This window comes from Vigna unguiculata, chromosome 5, assembly GCF_037176805.1.
Source record: "Vigna unguiculata cultivar grain cowpea cultivar isolate G323 ecotype 2 chromosome 5, ASM3717680v1, whole genome shotgun sequence".
Taxonomy (NCBI): domain Eukaryota; kingdom Viridiplantae; phylum Streptophyta; class Magnoliopsida; order Fabales; family Fabaceae; genus Vigna; species Vigna unguiculata.
This window is the reverse complement of record NC_140796.1, coordinates 52,653,797-52,668,600: the sequence shown is the minus strand read 5'-3', so window position 1 is coordinate 52,668,600 and position 14,804 is coordinate 52,653,797. Positions and strand designations below refer to the sequence as shown.

The window sequence follows — 14,804 nt, the reverse complement described above, 5'->3', positions numbered from 1 at the left end:
ATATATATATATAATAATAGGAGATCAATACTGTAATTCGATAAACTATTAAATAAAAAACTATGATAGATTTATTGATTTTTTGTAAAGATTATCTCAGAAATTATATCACTATATATAAACTTTGATTTACCGCTAACATAACCACTTAAAAGATTAAGTAAAATAAGAAGATTATAACTATATTTAAATATCATAGTAAAATGGACATTTCTTATGATTTTAGTTCGTAGTTTGGGTAGGTTCCTGTTCGGTTCACCAAACGCAGAAATGTTGGAAAGAAAGAAATCACTACTTAATCAAATTCACATTGGAAATTGTCAATAGATGACGTGAATGTCTTAAAAGACTTCTATGGAATTTACAAGGGTCTGTGAAAAAATTAATTTTACAAAGTTTTTTTATTTTTATTTTGATAGAATTTAACCATTTCAATGTAATCGTCTCCTTATTATAAAGAAAAATATGCAAACTCTTCTAGACAAAAGGAAGAGACAGAAAGTTGCAGAAGGTAGTTGCTAACTTGTACCTGTTATGTTTCAGCATTGTAGATAATCAGTTTGCACCAGTCACAATTTTTTCTTTTCTTGTTTCATTTGGATTTCACATATTCTGTTTTTGGTGCATCTCGTGAAGAAAGTTGCAGTGACGCTTGAGATTAGTGCTTTATATCTTCTATGTATGTTGCGTGTGCATGAACTTCAAAGAACACCAAATATTTGGTGAGTGGTTGTGGTAGTTGAAGAAACAACACTCACGCACAAAACCTGCTCCATGAAAAATAAGCAATCCATAAAAAATGCAAAAAGTGCTACACGCTCAACTTTTGCCTTTGCCTCATGCCATGTTTGTTTATTTGTATGAAATTTGTATGAAATGTTTCTTTTGAGCAAATTGAGAATCTGAATACAGTAGAAGGAAACACACGGGTTCTGAATTAAATGGTTCTTTGAACGCATCAGGTTATTGTTGATTTCTTTTCCAAGGTTCATTCTTTGTAAACATTTAGCTTAGCTTTTGTTGAGAATCACTATGAAAATAATCAACTCTTCATCTCTATGATGGGTTTTTTTCTGCTCTCTTCTTTATTATTCTATGTGGGACCTGTGAAACTTTGATGAATATCCACTTTCTTCATTTGAAGTGGTTTCCTTACATTAGTGCAGGTTAATTGGTGAGTGTAGTGTCTGAGAGAGTACAATGCATAAGCCAGAAGGGCCACCAGAGTTTGCTCTCAAGGAGACCAGACCAAACATAGGGGCAGGTGCAGTCATGAGGGACAAGCTCTCCTGCACCTATGACCTGGTTGAACAGATGCAGTACCTTTATGTTCGAGTGGTGAAAGCCAATGATTTACCAGGGAAGGATGTTACTGGTGGTGTGGATCCCTATGTTGAAGTGAAGCTTGGAAACTACAAGGGCCTCACCAAGCACTTTGAGAAAAAGTCCAATCCTCAGTGGAACCATGTTTTTGCATTCTCCAAAGAAAGGATTCAAGCTTCTGTTCTGGAGGTGGTAGTGAAAGACAAAGATGTTGCTGTGGATGACTTTGTAGGGAGAGTGATGTTTGATCTTAACGAAATCCCAAAACGGGTGCCACCAGATAGCCCTTTGGCTCCACAGTGGTACAGACTAGAAGACAGAAGAGGTGAGAAAGCCAAGGGAGAGTTAATGTTGGCAGTTTGGATGGGAACACAAGCAGATGAGGCATTTCCTGATGCATGGCATTCTGATGCAGCAACCGTTGGTCCTGAAGCTGTTGCAAACATAAGATCAAAGGTTTACCTTTCACCTAAGCTTTGGTATGTCAGGGTGAATGTGATTGAGGCACAGGACTTGGTACCAAGTGACAAAACCCGGTATCCTGAAGTTTCTGTGAAGGCCAATCTGGGAAATCAGTTTTTAAGAACTAGAGCATCTCAGAGTAAAACCATAAATCCTATGTGGAATGAGGATTTGATGTTTGTTGCTGCTGAGCCATTTGAGGAGCCTTTGGTTCTGACTGCAGAAGACAGGGTTGGACCAAACAAGGATGAAATCCTGGGAAGGTGTGTCATTCCTTTACACAATGTGCAAAGGAGATTAGACCATAAGCCTGTGAACACAAGGTGGTTTAATCTTGAAAAACATGTGGTTGATGAAGGGGAAAAGAAGAAAGAGATCAGGTTCTCAAGTAGGATACACTTGAGGGTTTGCTTGGAAGGTGGCTACCATGTGCTCGATGAATCAACTCACTACAGTAGTGATCTGAGGCCAACAGCAAAGCAGCTATGGAAGCCCAGCATTGGAATTCTAGAACTTGGGATTATAAGTGCACAAGGGCTGATGCCAATGAAGACGAGAGATGGTAGAGGAAGCACTGATGCATATTGTGTAGCTAAATATGGTCAGAAGTGGATCCGTACTAGGACAATAGTGGATAGCCTTGGTCCAAGGTGGAATGAGCAATACATTTGGGAGGTTTTTGATCCATGTACTGTTATCACAGTAGGGGTGTATGATAATGGTCATTTACATGTTGGAGAGAAACCAGGTGCATCAAAGGATTCAAGAATAGGGAAGGTGAGAATTAGGCTCTCCACTCTTGAAGCTGATAGGGTGTACACACACTCTTATCCTCTTTTAGTTCTGCATAATTCTGGTGTGAAGAAAATGGGAGAGGTGCACTTGGCTGTGAGGTTCACAAGCTTATCTGTGATAAACATGTTGTCTATGTATTCACAGCCATTGTTGCCAAAGATGCATTACATTCATCCTCTATCAGTGATTCAACAAGACAGTCTTAGGCATCAGGCTATTCAGATTGTGTCAATGAGGTTGAGCAGGGCTGAACCACCACTGAGGAAGGAGGTGGTGGAACACATGCTAGATGTGGATTCACACATGTGGAGTATGAGAAGGAGCAAAGCCAATTTCTTCAGAATAACCATAGTTCTAGGAGGTTTGATAGCCTTTGGAAGATGGTTTGATCAGATATGCAATTGGAAAAACCCCCTCACAACCATACTCATTCATATCCTTTTCATAGTGCTGGTTCTCTATCCAGAACTAATACTTCCAACAACTTTTCTCTATTTTTCTCTGATTGGAATCTGGAACTTCAGATTGAGGCCAAGACATCCTCCTCATATGGACACTAGACTATCTCATGCTGATGCAGCACACCCTGATGAACTTGATGAAGAGTTTGATACATTTCCTACTTCTCGATCATCAGATATGATCAGAATGAGGTATGATCGTTTGAGAAGCATTGCTGGGAAGGTTCAAACTGTTGTAGGGGACTTGGCCACACAAGGAGAAAGGTTCCATAATCTACTAAGCTGGAGAGACACAAGGGCCACCACGCTCTTTGTCACATTCTGCTTCATTGCTGCACTAGTTCTCTATGTTACTCCTTTCCAAGTTGTGTTCCTTCTCATTGGTTTCTATGTTCTGAGGCACCCCAGATTCCGCCAGAAACATCCTTCAGCCCCTTTCAACTACTTCAAGAGATTGCCTGCTAGAGTTGACACCATATTGTAAACATTGTTGATCTCTCTCAAACTTTTCCACACCATTATTACCTTTGATCAGGTTTCAAGCCCTCTGTCACAATGACTCTGTTAATGTTACGTTTGTCCATAGAAAGTATAAAATTTCATGTCACTGAATTTACGCTATAAACAGTAGTATTTTCACTGTAATTAACCCTGCGATGTTTTCAGTGTGAAAACTTTCAGTGTTGTGTAGTATAATTAATGTTGCTATTGTACTGATCTCATTATATTGACTTAGTTAATTATTTCACCGAAGGTTTTAAGTATAAGGAACCAAAATTGTTTATTCCTCCTATGCTATCCACTTCTCATGATTCAAGAGTTCAGGCTTTCGGCGATTTTTCAGGTGAATCAGTTTGGTGTACGTGTTGGCCATGCGAATTGATTATTGACTCATGCAACGTTTTTATTTCTTATGCAGTTTTGTTGTTGCTTCTGAAAAATCAATTATATAGATTTCATCCATTTTTGTTTGAGAATACTCATTCTCTGGAAAATTTTCTTCTAAAGATGCTTTTTGTCTTTGACCAAAATATTTATTCCCACACATCTCATCTCTGCTTCAAGATATGCTATCATAACCAATAATACATAATAAAACATACATCAAACACGGACAATATACAATAATAATAAAATATATATATATATATATATATATATATATATATATATATATATATAAAAGTAACTTCGTAGAAGTTGTTCGATGAATGAATGAAATGATATTTACTTTTAAAACTTTTAAAATAATCCAAAATACAATAAAATAATAATCAAAACAAAAACTTAATATAAAAAATTAGTACATAATTAGAGACAAATAAAATAAAATGAATAAATTGGAGTTGTAAATAATTAAAAATAAATTAAATGAAATAAATAAATAAATCAAAATAAACAAGATTAGTATGAACTAGATGTAAAATTAAATTAAATAAAAAAAATGATAACAATATAATGGAGACAAATAAAATAATATATAATCAAAAGTAAATATAACACGTGAATTTATCAAGATTAATGGGAGTTTATTGAGCTTAATACAAGAAGAGTTTAATTTCACTCCTCTTTAATTTCACTCCAACTTCTCTCACTCTCTTCCTTCTCTCTCTTTCTTTCCTTTTCTCACATAACCACTTTTTTTTTCATTTTTTCATTTTATCATGATTACTTTTAGTTAATGTAAATATTCCTTCATTAAAGACAAATATACCTTTCTTTATTTTGTTTTTATATAATTCACTCTTCCCTCGTTTCTTTTCCACCTTTCTATCACATGATATGATGATTGTTTGCATTAAAATGTAATCTTATTTAGAATTATCAAAATGGGTAATCTAGTCCAGTCCAGCTCGATCCATCTTGGATTAATCATTTAGTGAGTCAATTCAATTTATAATGAGCAAAAAAAAATTCAAACCCAGTCCGACCAACCACAAGTTGGTAGATTAAATGGATTGACTCACGAATAATTAACAAAATACGATTTATTTATTTATATTTTAGTCAAAATTAAATTATAATTCTAATTAAAATTTAAATAAACTTTAATACAATCCAAATACAAACCAAAATCATAAAAATACAAATTATCTATGTGTTTGCTAAAAACAATAACATAATCTAACCCAAATACAAAATCCAACTTAACAAAAAACACTTGTATAATCTTTTATTTGCACCAACCGACTCATGACGGATTCAGTACGGATAAATTGGATTCTAGGTGGATCGAATTAAAAATCAACCCATATTCAACCCATATTTGCACAAACCAAATTTACTTTGGTTTTATTTAATATATTTGCCGATAGAATTTAAATAAAATTACGTTAAATTTTGTGTACATATATGAAAAGATTTCTACAACAAATTTTTATTTCTATAATTAATTACATTTAAAAGTACAATTATCGTATTACAAATATGTTATTAATATTTACATGCATTTTCGTAACATATAATTAATTGAATTAAACATGATTAACCACATACTGTTAAATATAATTGAATGTATTGTTTATATAATTGATTATTTTTATATGTTTTTACTGCAATAAAATAAACAATTAAAAAATAATGATGAAAATAACAATTATATATTATATATTATTAATTTTTATTATTTTATTTTTAATTTAAATTATAATATTTTCGATCTCTTTCTTTTCTTTTCCTTTTACATTTCATTAATTCTTTTTACCAAGTATAAAAAATAAAAAATAAAAAACATAAAAGAATAGAATGAAGTGTAGACAATCTAATCATGGGCATCTTGATTTGATTGATTCATACTTAGATTAAAAGTGCTCAAGGGAGAATCTATTATTATTCCTCTCTAATCAGAATATTAATTGAGTTATTTACTGCAGTTACAGTAATTGCTATTTTTAATATTTTCTTAATTAAAATATTAATATGTATTATTCATGCATAATTATTCTCATTTAATGGTTAATTATTGGATAGAATTGTAGCAGATGAGGAGACTCATGCATCTTAAATTCCACACGGATTAAAGTTTTTGAAAAACAGTCATAAGAGAAAATCTCATACAAATCAATTTTCACCACAAAATTAATTTAATTTGTTCTTTTCCTAGTTTTTTTTTTTTTTTTACAATACAACTAACCCTTCATCTTATCAAAAACACTATAATTTTAAGTATGAAAAAAATTCAATGACTTACTTAATTTTCACAAAATATTATTATTCTAGTACGGTAGAAAATAAATATTTATTTAATATAACTAAAATCATAACAGGTTAATATCTTAATTATTCATTTCATTCTTATAATTAATAATTTTTTATTTTTATACCTAAAGCTTATTTATTTCAGTTTGTAGATATATTATTTTCAATCTATTTCAGTTTCTATAAATGAAAACAATAAATACTTAAAGACATTAAAAAATATGTATAAAGGCCTAAGAATACTAAATTATATATAAGGATTAAAATAAAAAATTTGTTTGGTACAAAAGTTAAAAGATAAATTTGTAAAGTTACAAAAATGAAATATTTTTAAAATATGAATTAAATTTTTTTAATTTACAGAAATAGTTATATTCACGGCTATAATGCAATGCTATGGCAACTCAAGATAAACTAAAGGAGAAATGAATTAAAATAATCCTTATAATGTATAATAAAGATAATAATTACTATAGTTTATAAAGGCATAACTTGAATCTAGTAGGTTGAAAATATTATGAAACACCGGCATAAACAGGCGCGATAAATATTTATAAATTATTTAAATTTTAAAAATAATAATTAAAAGAATAAAATTAAAAAAGTAAAAATATATTTATTTATAAAAAAATAAATTTTAACTTATAAAATAAAAAAAATATTATAAATTATATTAAGAATAATTATTTAAATTATTAAAATAATAAAAAAGTAAATAATTCTTTATAACAAATAATTATTTTAATTATAAAAATAGTTATTAAAACAATAAAATTAAAAATATTTTTTTATTATGAATATTTTTTTACATTTAGAAGTTAATAAATAAGAGAGTATCTCTTATATATGGTTTATATATGTAGATATCTATGATGTATTGACACTTTAATTTGGGTCATGTATCGTGTCCGGTACTTTATGATACTTTATCGATATGTATCAATGAAGTATTTATTTTATAAAGTCGTAGTACATTACAAGAAAATTTTTAATAATGACCAATTTTAGTAACAAAAAATAATTAATCACTATATAATAGAGATGTCAAAATGGGTTTCAACCCGTGAGCCAACCCGGCTCACCACGGGTTCGAGCCGGGTTAGGTTGAGAAAAATTCAACTTTTTCAAAAGTGGGTTGAATTCAACCCAGCTCACTTAACCCACGGGTTAAACGGGTTCGAGCCGGGTTGAAGGTGGGTTGGCCCACTTAACCCACCAACATTTTTTTACAATTTTTTTTTATTTTTTAATTTTTATTTTTTAATAATTATTTACTACTCCTATTATATTTGTTCACAATTTCATATTTTTAAATGCTAGAATGTTGCTTAATTATATTTAAATAGTTTAAATGTTTAATTAATTTGATTGTCAAGTTATATATATGTTGATACTTTAATGTTTAACTATAATCTTTATAGTAAATTACTCAAGTAAACATCTTATAAACATTTTTTTCTAAATTAGCATGAAGAAAATGTATAGTTTTTTTATTTATATTTTGTTGAATAGCATGACAGAAAATTTGTAATCTTAGCCATGCTTTCTTAGACTAATGGATACTTTCTTGGAAATAATTCTTCATATATTAGTGGTGAGCATGATCAAAACATTGGTTCTTAATTTTACTATGATTGTCATCTCATGGATTACTTAAAAAATTATTTAAATATTTGAATACTAAAAAAAAAAAAAAAAATTTTTTAGGTGGGTTGGTGAGCCAACCCACTTAACCCATCAACCCATAGTGGGTTGAGCCGGGTTACAAAATTTTTGGCTCACCAGAAAGTGAGCCGGGTTGGGTTCATTCGTTTTGAACCCGGCTCGTGGTGAGCCAACCCGTGTGAGCCGGATTGGCTCACTTTGACATGTCTACTATATAATGACCAATCTTTTAAAAACTAAAGTTTATTAGCAACTAAAAATAGTTTCAAAAAATTATAATTGATAATTAAAATAATTTCTATTAAGAATTGAGTATAAATTGGTCACTAACATTAGCTACCAAGATTTTCATTACCAAAGTAAGTGGTTTTTAAATTGGTTATTAACATTAGCAATCAGATTTTGCCTACCAAAATAATTGGTTTCAAAATTGGTCTTCAATTAGAAAATTGGTCTTTAACATATTTTTGGTTACTAAAATTGATTATTATTTAAGAATTTTCTTTAATGGTACTTTTATGATAACAATAATTTATATTTTTTATGTTGACAACTTTAGTACATATAATTTTATTTTAGATTTACACAATCACGATCATATATTTATTATGTTTTTTAAGAATTATTGTTCACTTTCTCAATATTCATATACCACGTATATATCCTATTATTTTGAAAATAAACGTATTAATGTATTGGATACGTATAGTATTCGATATAGGTATGTAGATATAAATATTTTAAACTTAAAAAAAAAGAGCAGCAATTAATTCATGTGAAATTTTGTTTTAAAAGAAAGGTATAATTACTGATTTCGTACCCAACTTTTTGGTTAAGTTCAATTTGGTACCCATATTTTTTGTTTGTTCAATTTAGTACCCCAATTATCTAAAGAGATTCAATTTGGTCCTTTATGTTAAGTTGGAGTTAACACTGTATCCATACATGACACGTGTCAAGCCATGAAATTTTTAATTTTTAAAAAAAAATATTTTTTTTTTCAAAAATTTTTAAAACTGACACGTGTCAGATTATTATCGTGCCACGTGACAGCTTACAATCATGACACATGACAGTGGTAATAGTTGTTTTCAATTTAGTACCAAAATTTAAAATTTTTTGTTCAATTTAGTACCTCAATTATTTAAAATGATCAAATTTCGTCCTTTCCAATTTGAGACCAAATTAGTAATTAAGTTTAATTATAACTTATATGTACATGTTCAAATAATTGTTTTGAATTTATACATTAAATCACTACACTTAAATATTTAAATTATTTTATTTTTTACAAGTGTAAAAAAAATCATGTGTAAAAAATTACAAAGGTTAAAGTGTAAAAAATAAAATAATTTAAGTATTTAGGTGAAATGATTTGACGTATATATTAGAAAAAGTTAGTGTAACATGTATATATAAGTTGTAATTAAGCTTATTTACTAATTTTGTATTAAATTGGAGATGACGAAATTGGATCATTTTAAAAAATTGGAGTACTAAATTGAATCAAAAATTTAAATTGGGTACTAAAATGAAAACAACTATTACCACTGTCACGTGTCATGATCGTAAGCTGCCATGTGATATGATAATAAACTGACACGTGGCAGTTTATAAATTTTTTGAAAAAGAAAATATTTAAAAAAAAATATTTTTTTAAAAGACAAATTAAAATAATTAAAAATTTCATGGCTTGACACGTGTCCTATACATACACGATGTTAACTCTAACCTAACAAAGATGATCAAATTGAATATCTTTAAATAATTAGAATACTAGATTCAACAAACCAAAAGTTTGGATATCAGGTTAAACTTAACCAAAAAATTAGAATATCAAATCGGTAATTATATCTAAAAGAAAATAATAAAATTGAAGTCACGGATCGGAGAGAAAGGAGAGAAGAATAAAAGGTTTGACTGATGAAAGGGTGAGGTGCACAGTACATAGGATAGGCGGAACGCAGAGAATTTTCACTTTGAATGGCACACTTTCAATTAAAATTGTCTTCTATCTCTCTCTTTCTCTCTCATCTCTCTTTCTCTCTCCTCTCTTTCTGTCTCACCCCAAAATCTTTAGGCTCAACCCACCATCCAATTCCCAACCATAGTTCGTCACAAAAGCTAAAACCTTTTTAGGGTTCTTATCATCTTCCCTCAATTCGCCAATAACAGAAAGAAAAAAGAAAAAAAGCAGGACACCCAGAACGAAACGAATCCGAAAGTTCAAATCTTTCTGCGATTTAGATGGCCGAAATGGAAGAAATTGGACCTGATGTCTGGTGTGTCTATTATGTTTTTTTTTTTTTTTCAGGACTTTGATTTATTAGCATGTTCTTCTGTAATAAAGTTTAATGTTTTCTCTTTGCCTAGTCTTTTTAGTTTTTCTTTTTGTTGGTTTATAATTTGTGAATGCTCTCTATGTTTTTTTTATAATAGCCTTCCTTCTTGAATTTCTATTGGCTATTGTCAATCATAACTTAGTTGGATTTTTGGATTCATCCTACTGGGATTTCATACTGGTTGTGGGATTTCAATCTGATATGTGGTGTCAAGTTGTTAACTACTGTACAATAATTTTACTGAAAGAATCTGTCATTTGGAGAGTGTGTGGGAGATCATTGAGCCATTTAATCTTTAGTTATAACAGAAATGATTTCTGGTCCGAGGAAAATGAAATGAGGATGTGATTTTGATCGGTTATTATTAATTAGTCAATCCTGGTACAAATAATCGAAAAGTTACATTTTTCCATTGTACTTTGAATGTTCCAGTGGTCATTTAGGACATTAGAGTTCAGTTTTATGTCTCTTCTGATTAGTGGTGACCAAGTTAGTCTAAACTTTTTAAGTTCAAATTTGTTCCCTTTTAACCAAACCAAGAGATTTTGTTCTATAATGAAGAATCTTGTGACTAATAGTCATGAGTTGAACTGCAGTTCGGATTTAGAAGTGGATGACATTAGATGCCCCAATATAGCAGAGAAAGATGTGAGTGATGAAGAGATTGATGCAGAAGAATTGGAGCGGCGAATGTGGAAGGATCGAATCAAACTCAAAAGGCTAAAGGAAAGACAGAAGCTGGCGATTCAACAAGCTGCAGAGAAGCAAAAGCCAAGGCAGTCCAGTGATCAAGCTCGAAGGAAGAAAATGTCAAGAGCACAGGATGGGATTCTGAAGTATATGCTGAAGCTTATGGAAGTGTGCAAAGCTCGTGGATTTGTGTATGGGATCATTCCTGAGAAGGGGAAGCCAGTTAGTGGTTCCTCTGATAACATTAGAGCTTGGTGGAAGGAGAAGGTAAAGTTTGATAAGAATGGCCCTGCAGCTATAGCCAAGTATGAAGCTGAGTGTCTTGCTATGAGTGAGGCAGATAACAGCCGAAATGGTAACTCGCAGAGCATTCTCCAAGATCTGCAAGATGCAACACTTGGATCACTCTTGTCTTCTTTGATGCAACATTGTGATCCTCCTCAGAGGAAGTATCCATTGGAAAAGGGTGTGCCTCCACCATGGTGGCCAACTGGTAATGAAGATTGGTGGTCACAGTTGAATTTACCTCATGGTCAGAGTCCTCCTTATAAGAAGCCACATGATTTGAAGAAGATGTGGAAAGTGGGAGTGCTCACTGCTGTTATAAAGCACATGTCACCTAATATTGCAAAGATAAGGAGGCATGTTCGGCAATCAAAATGCTTGCAGGACAAGATGACGGCAAAGGAAAGCGCGATTTGGTTGGGCGTTTTAAGTCGAGAAGAAGCTCTCATTAGACAGCCTAGTAGTGACAATGGAACATCTGGAGTAACTGGAATGCTACCTGGTGTTCCTGCTGAGAATAAGCAAGCTGCTAGCAGTGCAAGCAACTATGATGTTGATGGTACTGATGATGGCATTGGTTCTGTTTCGTCTAAAGAGGATAGGAGAATTCAGATTGTGGAAACCGAACCACCAGTTAACTTGCGCAGGGTTAGGAAGCCTGGCCAAGATAGAGATCAATCTAAGCAGCGACGGCTGCCGAAAAAACCCCGAGTGTCATCAAGGACTGTTGACAAACCGCCAGCACAATCTGACAACGAAGTTTTGCATGCTGAGCCAAGAAGTAAAGGGCTGAATATTAACCAGACAGGAGCAGAAGTAGCTCGAATCCAGATTCATGGAAATGAACAGTCCAATGAGACAGATTCTGCTGCAAGGCCACTGGAAAAGGAGCTTGAGGTGCCTGCACAACTACCAGCACCCGAGTTTGATCATTACTCTTATTTACATACAAACAACTTAATTTCCTCAGAAAGTATTTATACGAGTGGAAGGCCAATACACTATCCTGAGTTGCAAAACCCTGGCATGCATCATCATGAACCCTCTTATAATCTTTATAATCCAGCAACAGGGTATGAACCTGGTCATAGGCAGCAGCTACATCCTGGGAACAACAGTGAAGGAAGGCCAGATATTGATGCAGTTCATGCACAAGGTGTGCATATGAAAGGGGATGAAATGACTGGAGGTGATTTGCAATACTTTGGTAAAGATGCATTTCAGAATGAGCTTGATAGACCTATGGATCACTCTTTCTTTGGATCACCGCTTAGTAACATGTCATTAGATTTTGGAGGACTTAACAGTCCATTCCATTTAGATGATTTCTTGGGTGATGATGAAATGATACAGTACTTTGGAGCATAATTTATTGAAACTGCTAGCTCAGCAGAGACAGTAAGTGCTATTATTCTTCCTCTCTTGTATAATGCTGTGTAAAAATTGTATATCATGATCCATGACTTCTGTATTGTATTCATCCTTTTCCAGGAATAACAAAAATTCCAGTACCTGTTGCTTATCTGGGTAAAGGTTCCCAGATTGGTATTAGTGTCTATGGAGTTTGAGGTTCAATTTTTTTAACTAACAGGTCATAAGCAGGGTATTAGAAGAACTGAAGCATGAACTCCTGTATCAATTAGCCCATTTCCATAGCAATAAATATGTTTTAGGGTTGAATGTAAACTTATCAATTGGTGTATTCACTGAACTGCACATATGAATGAATGTTTAGTATTTTTAGATTTTTAGAATAGGGTTGCCTCCAAATTTAATAAATTATCTTTGTTTCCATGCTCTTTCCCTTGCTTGTGTAGGTTTGCATAAAAGTGTGTGATTGCATGTGCTTGTTTCCAAGACTATTGATTGGTGCATCCCCCTTTGCATAACATTTATATGTTTCCCTATGGATGAAAAGTTTGACAAGTTCAACTCACTTATTGTTTTAAAGTTTCATTTTATAATAATATATGATATAGTAAGAAAAATTATGAAAGGATTAGGATCTGATACAGTGAATTTGAGGGTTTTCCAAGGAATGAACAATTGTGGTGTTGTCCATATTAGGAATATAAAAGATGGGTATCTCTGTATTATTTGATGAAAAGGTCACAGACATTGTGATGAGTGTCACTTAGGCTTAGTGCTCAACTACAAACTATGGAATCAATAAATGCGCACAACGTAAGCAGTCACTGTCATGCTGTTTTAATATCATTTTTACTCAACTTTCATCAATTACGATTCTTCTTCTTTTGTTGTACTATTTTTCTTGGTTCCTTCCTTCCCCTACACTACATCACACCCTCAACCCCTTAAAATAATAGTTTTAAAATTCTTTTTAAGGGTTAAATGTTTTTAATTCCTAAATTTTAAGGTGAAATTTAAAGGTTTTTATCCAAATTTTGATAGTTTGGTCTTTAAAAATTGAAAAAACACATTAAAAAAACAGATATAATTATCTTAATTTAATTGTATTTCGTGTTAAATAGGTTGCATTTTTTTTGTTTGACATGTTTTAGTTTAAATATCAATTTAGAATGTTATTTAACAAAATAAAATTAATATCATTTATCTATATTTTTAAATTTTGAGATTAAAATATATTAAAATAAACGAATGTTAATTTTTTTAACATTTAATTTTTTTTAAGGTAGGACTACTATCAGAAAACTTTCTTTTTCTTTAGGATTTAGGGTTTTATTCCCTATCTTAAACAAAACACACTATATGTTCTCATCTACGCTAAACATCTTGTGATTGATAAAAGGTGCGGGGAAAAATAATAAAATTCAAAGTCTTTATGAATAAAGTTTAAGTTTTCACCAACTTATTTAGTATTTAAATATTGCATAATATATAGATCAAATATCTGGAAGAAACAAGCCTATGCTATACTTTTGTTTGTAATTCTAATCTTTGTTTTTCACTTGGAGAGTATTTATATTACATCCTCACTTTTTCTTTATAAAAATGATTATAAATATTAAGCCTATATTACTTTTTAATCTTTAAACTATTTTTAAAGGTTTCTTTTGATCAACATTTTAAAATTTTACATTTGAGTTTTTAACTATTTTCAATTCTTTCTTAATACCAAAACGACATCTTTCATCTAACATAAACTATATATACTTAAGAAGACTTTTTAAGAAATTGTTCATTTTTCCTTTTATTAAAGCTAATCATTTTTTTACTCAAACGAAAATGTATTCACAAGCTAATATCTATGCTTTTACCCAAAGAATTCGTACATAAGGTTTGTGTAAGTCATTAACTTTTCTTAATTGTGCTCCACCCCTTTTAAAAAGAACGGAAGAAATAAATTGCCAAAGAAAACTATCCTTAACCAATCGAATTGTAACTCAGTAATAACTCTTTAATATCAATGACCTGAAAATTCAATTGGTGAAAGAGTTTCATGAAGAAGATCAAGTTCTGCTCCTTGGTGGAGTTGTTCCTTCAGCTCTTGTGTTACCCATTTGTACCTTCGTCTTCTTCTGCATCCTTTGATCTTTGGGCTTCAAATTCTGAGATTGTTTCTCGCATTTGTACATCACTTTAGGATAAATTGAATCGGGTT

At 31.4% G+C, this 14,804-nt stretch overlaps 2 protein-coding genes across 3 annotated transcripts; both read left to right on the top strand.

Annotated features, from left to right (window-relative positions):
* The first annotated feature begins 838 nt into the window (after nucleotides 1–838).
* On the top strand, nucleotides 839–3,818 carry LOC114183779 (multiple C2 domain and transmembrane region protein 5-like). The gene is made up of 2 exons (XM_028070910.2): nucleotides 839–962; nucleotides 1,167–3,818. Exon 2 carries the CDS (start codon nucleotides 1,201–1,203, stop codon nucleotides 3,523–3,525), a length of 2,325 nt encoding a protein of 774 aa, XP_027926711.1. The 5' UTR covers nucleotides 839–962; nucleotides 1,167–1,200; the 3' UTR covers nucleotides 3,526–3,818.
* A 6,079-nt stretch (nucleotides 3,819–9,897) lies between these two features.
* Nucleotides 9,898–13,019, top strand: EIL3 (ETHYLENE-INSENSITIVE3-like 3). 2 transcript variants are annotated; one of them, XM_028072384.2, is made up of 3 exons: nucleotides 9,898–10,186; nucleotides 10,843–12,619; nucleotides 12,713–13,019. In XM_028072384.2, exons 1-2 carry the CDS (start codon nucleotides 10,152–10,154, stop codon nucleotides 12,587–12,589), a joined length of 1,782 nt encoding a protein of 593 aa, XP_027928185.1. In that variant the 5' UTR covers nucleotides 9,898–10,151; the 3' UTR covers nucleotides 12,590–12,619; nucleotides 12,713–13,019. The 2 variants fall into 2 exon arrangements, with proteins under 2 accessions (XP_027928185.1, XP_085530064.1); XM_085673938.1 differs by lacking the exon at nucleotides 9,898–10,186 and having other exon boundaries at nucleotides 10,410–12,619.
* Nucleotides 13,020–14,804: the final 1,785 nt, after the last annotated feature.

Bases quoted from the DNA above. Each gene is read 5' to 3' on its own strand.
- EIL3 (XM_085673938.1), top strand. From the start codon at position 10,670: ATGTTCCAGTGGTCATTTAGGACATTAGAGTTCAGTTTTATGTCTCTT.
- LOC114183779 (XM_028070910.2), top strand. From the start codon at position 1,201: ATGCATAAGCCAGAAGGGCCACCAGAGTTTGCTCTCAAGGAGACCAGA.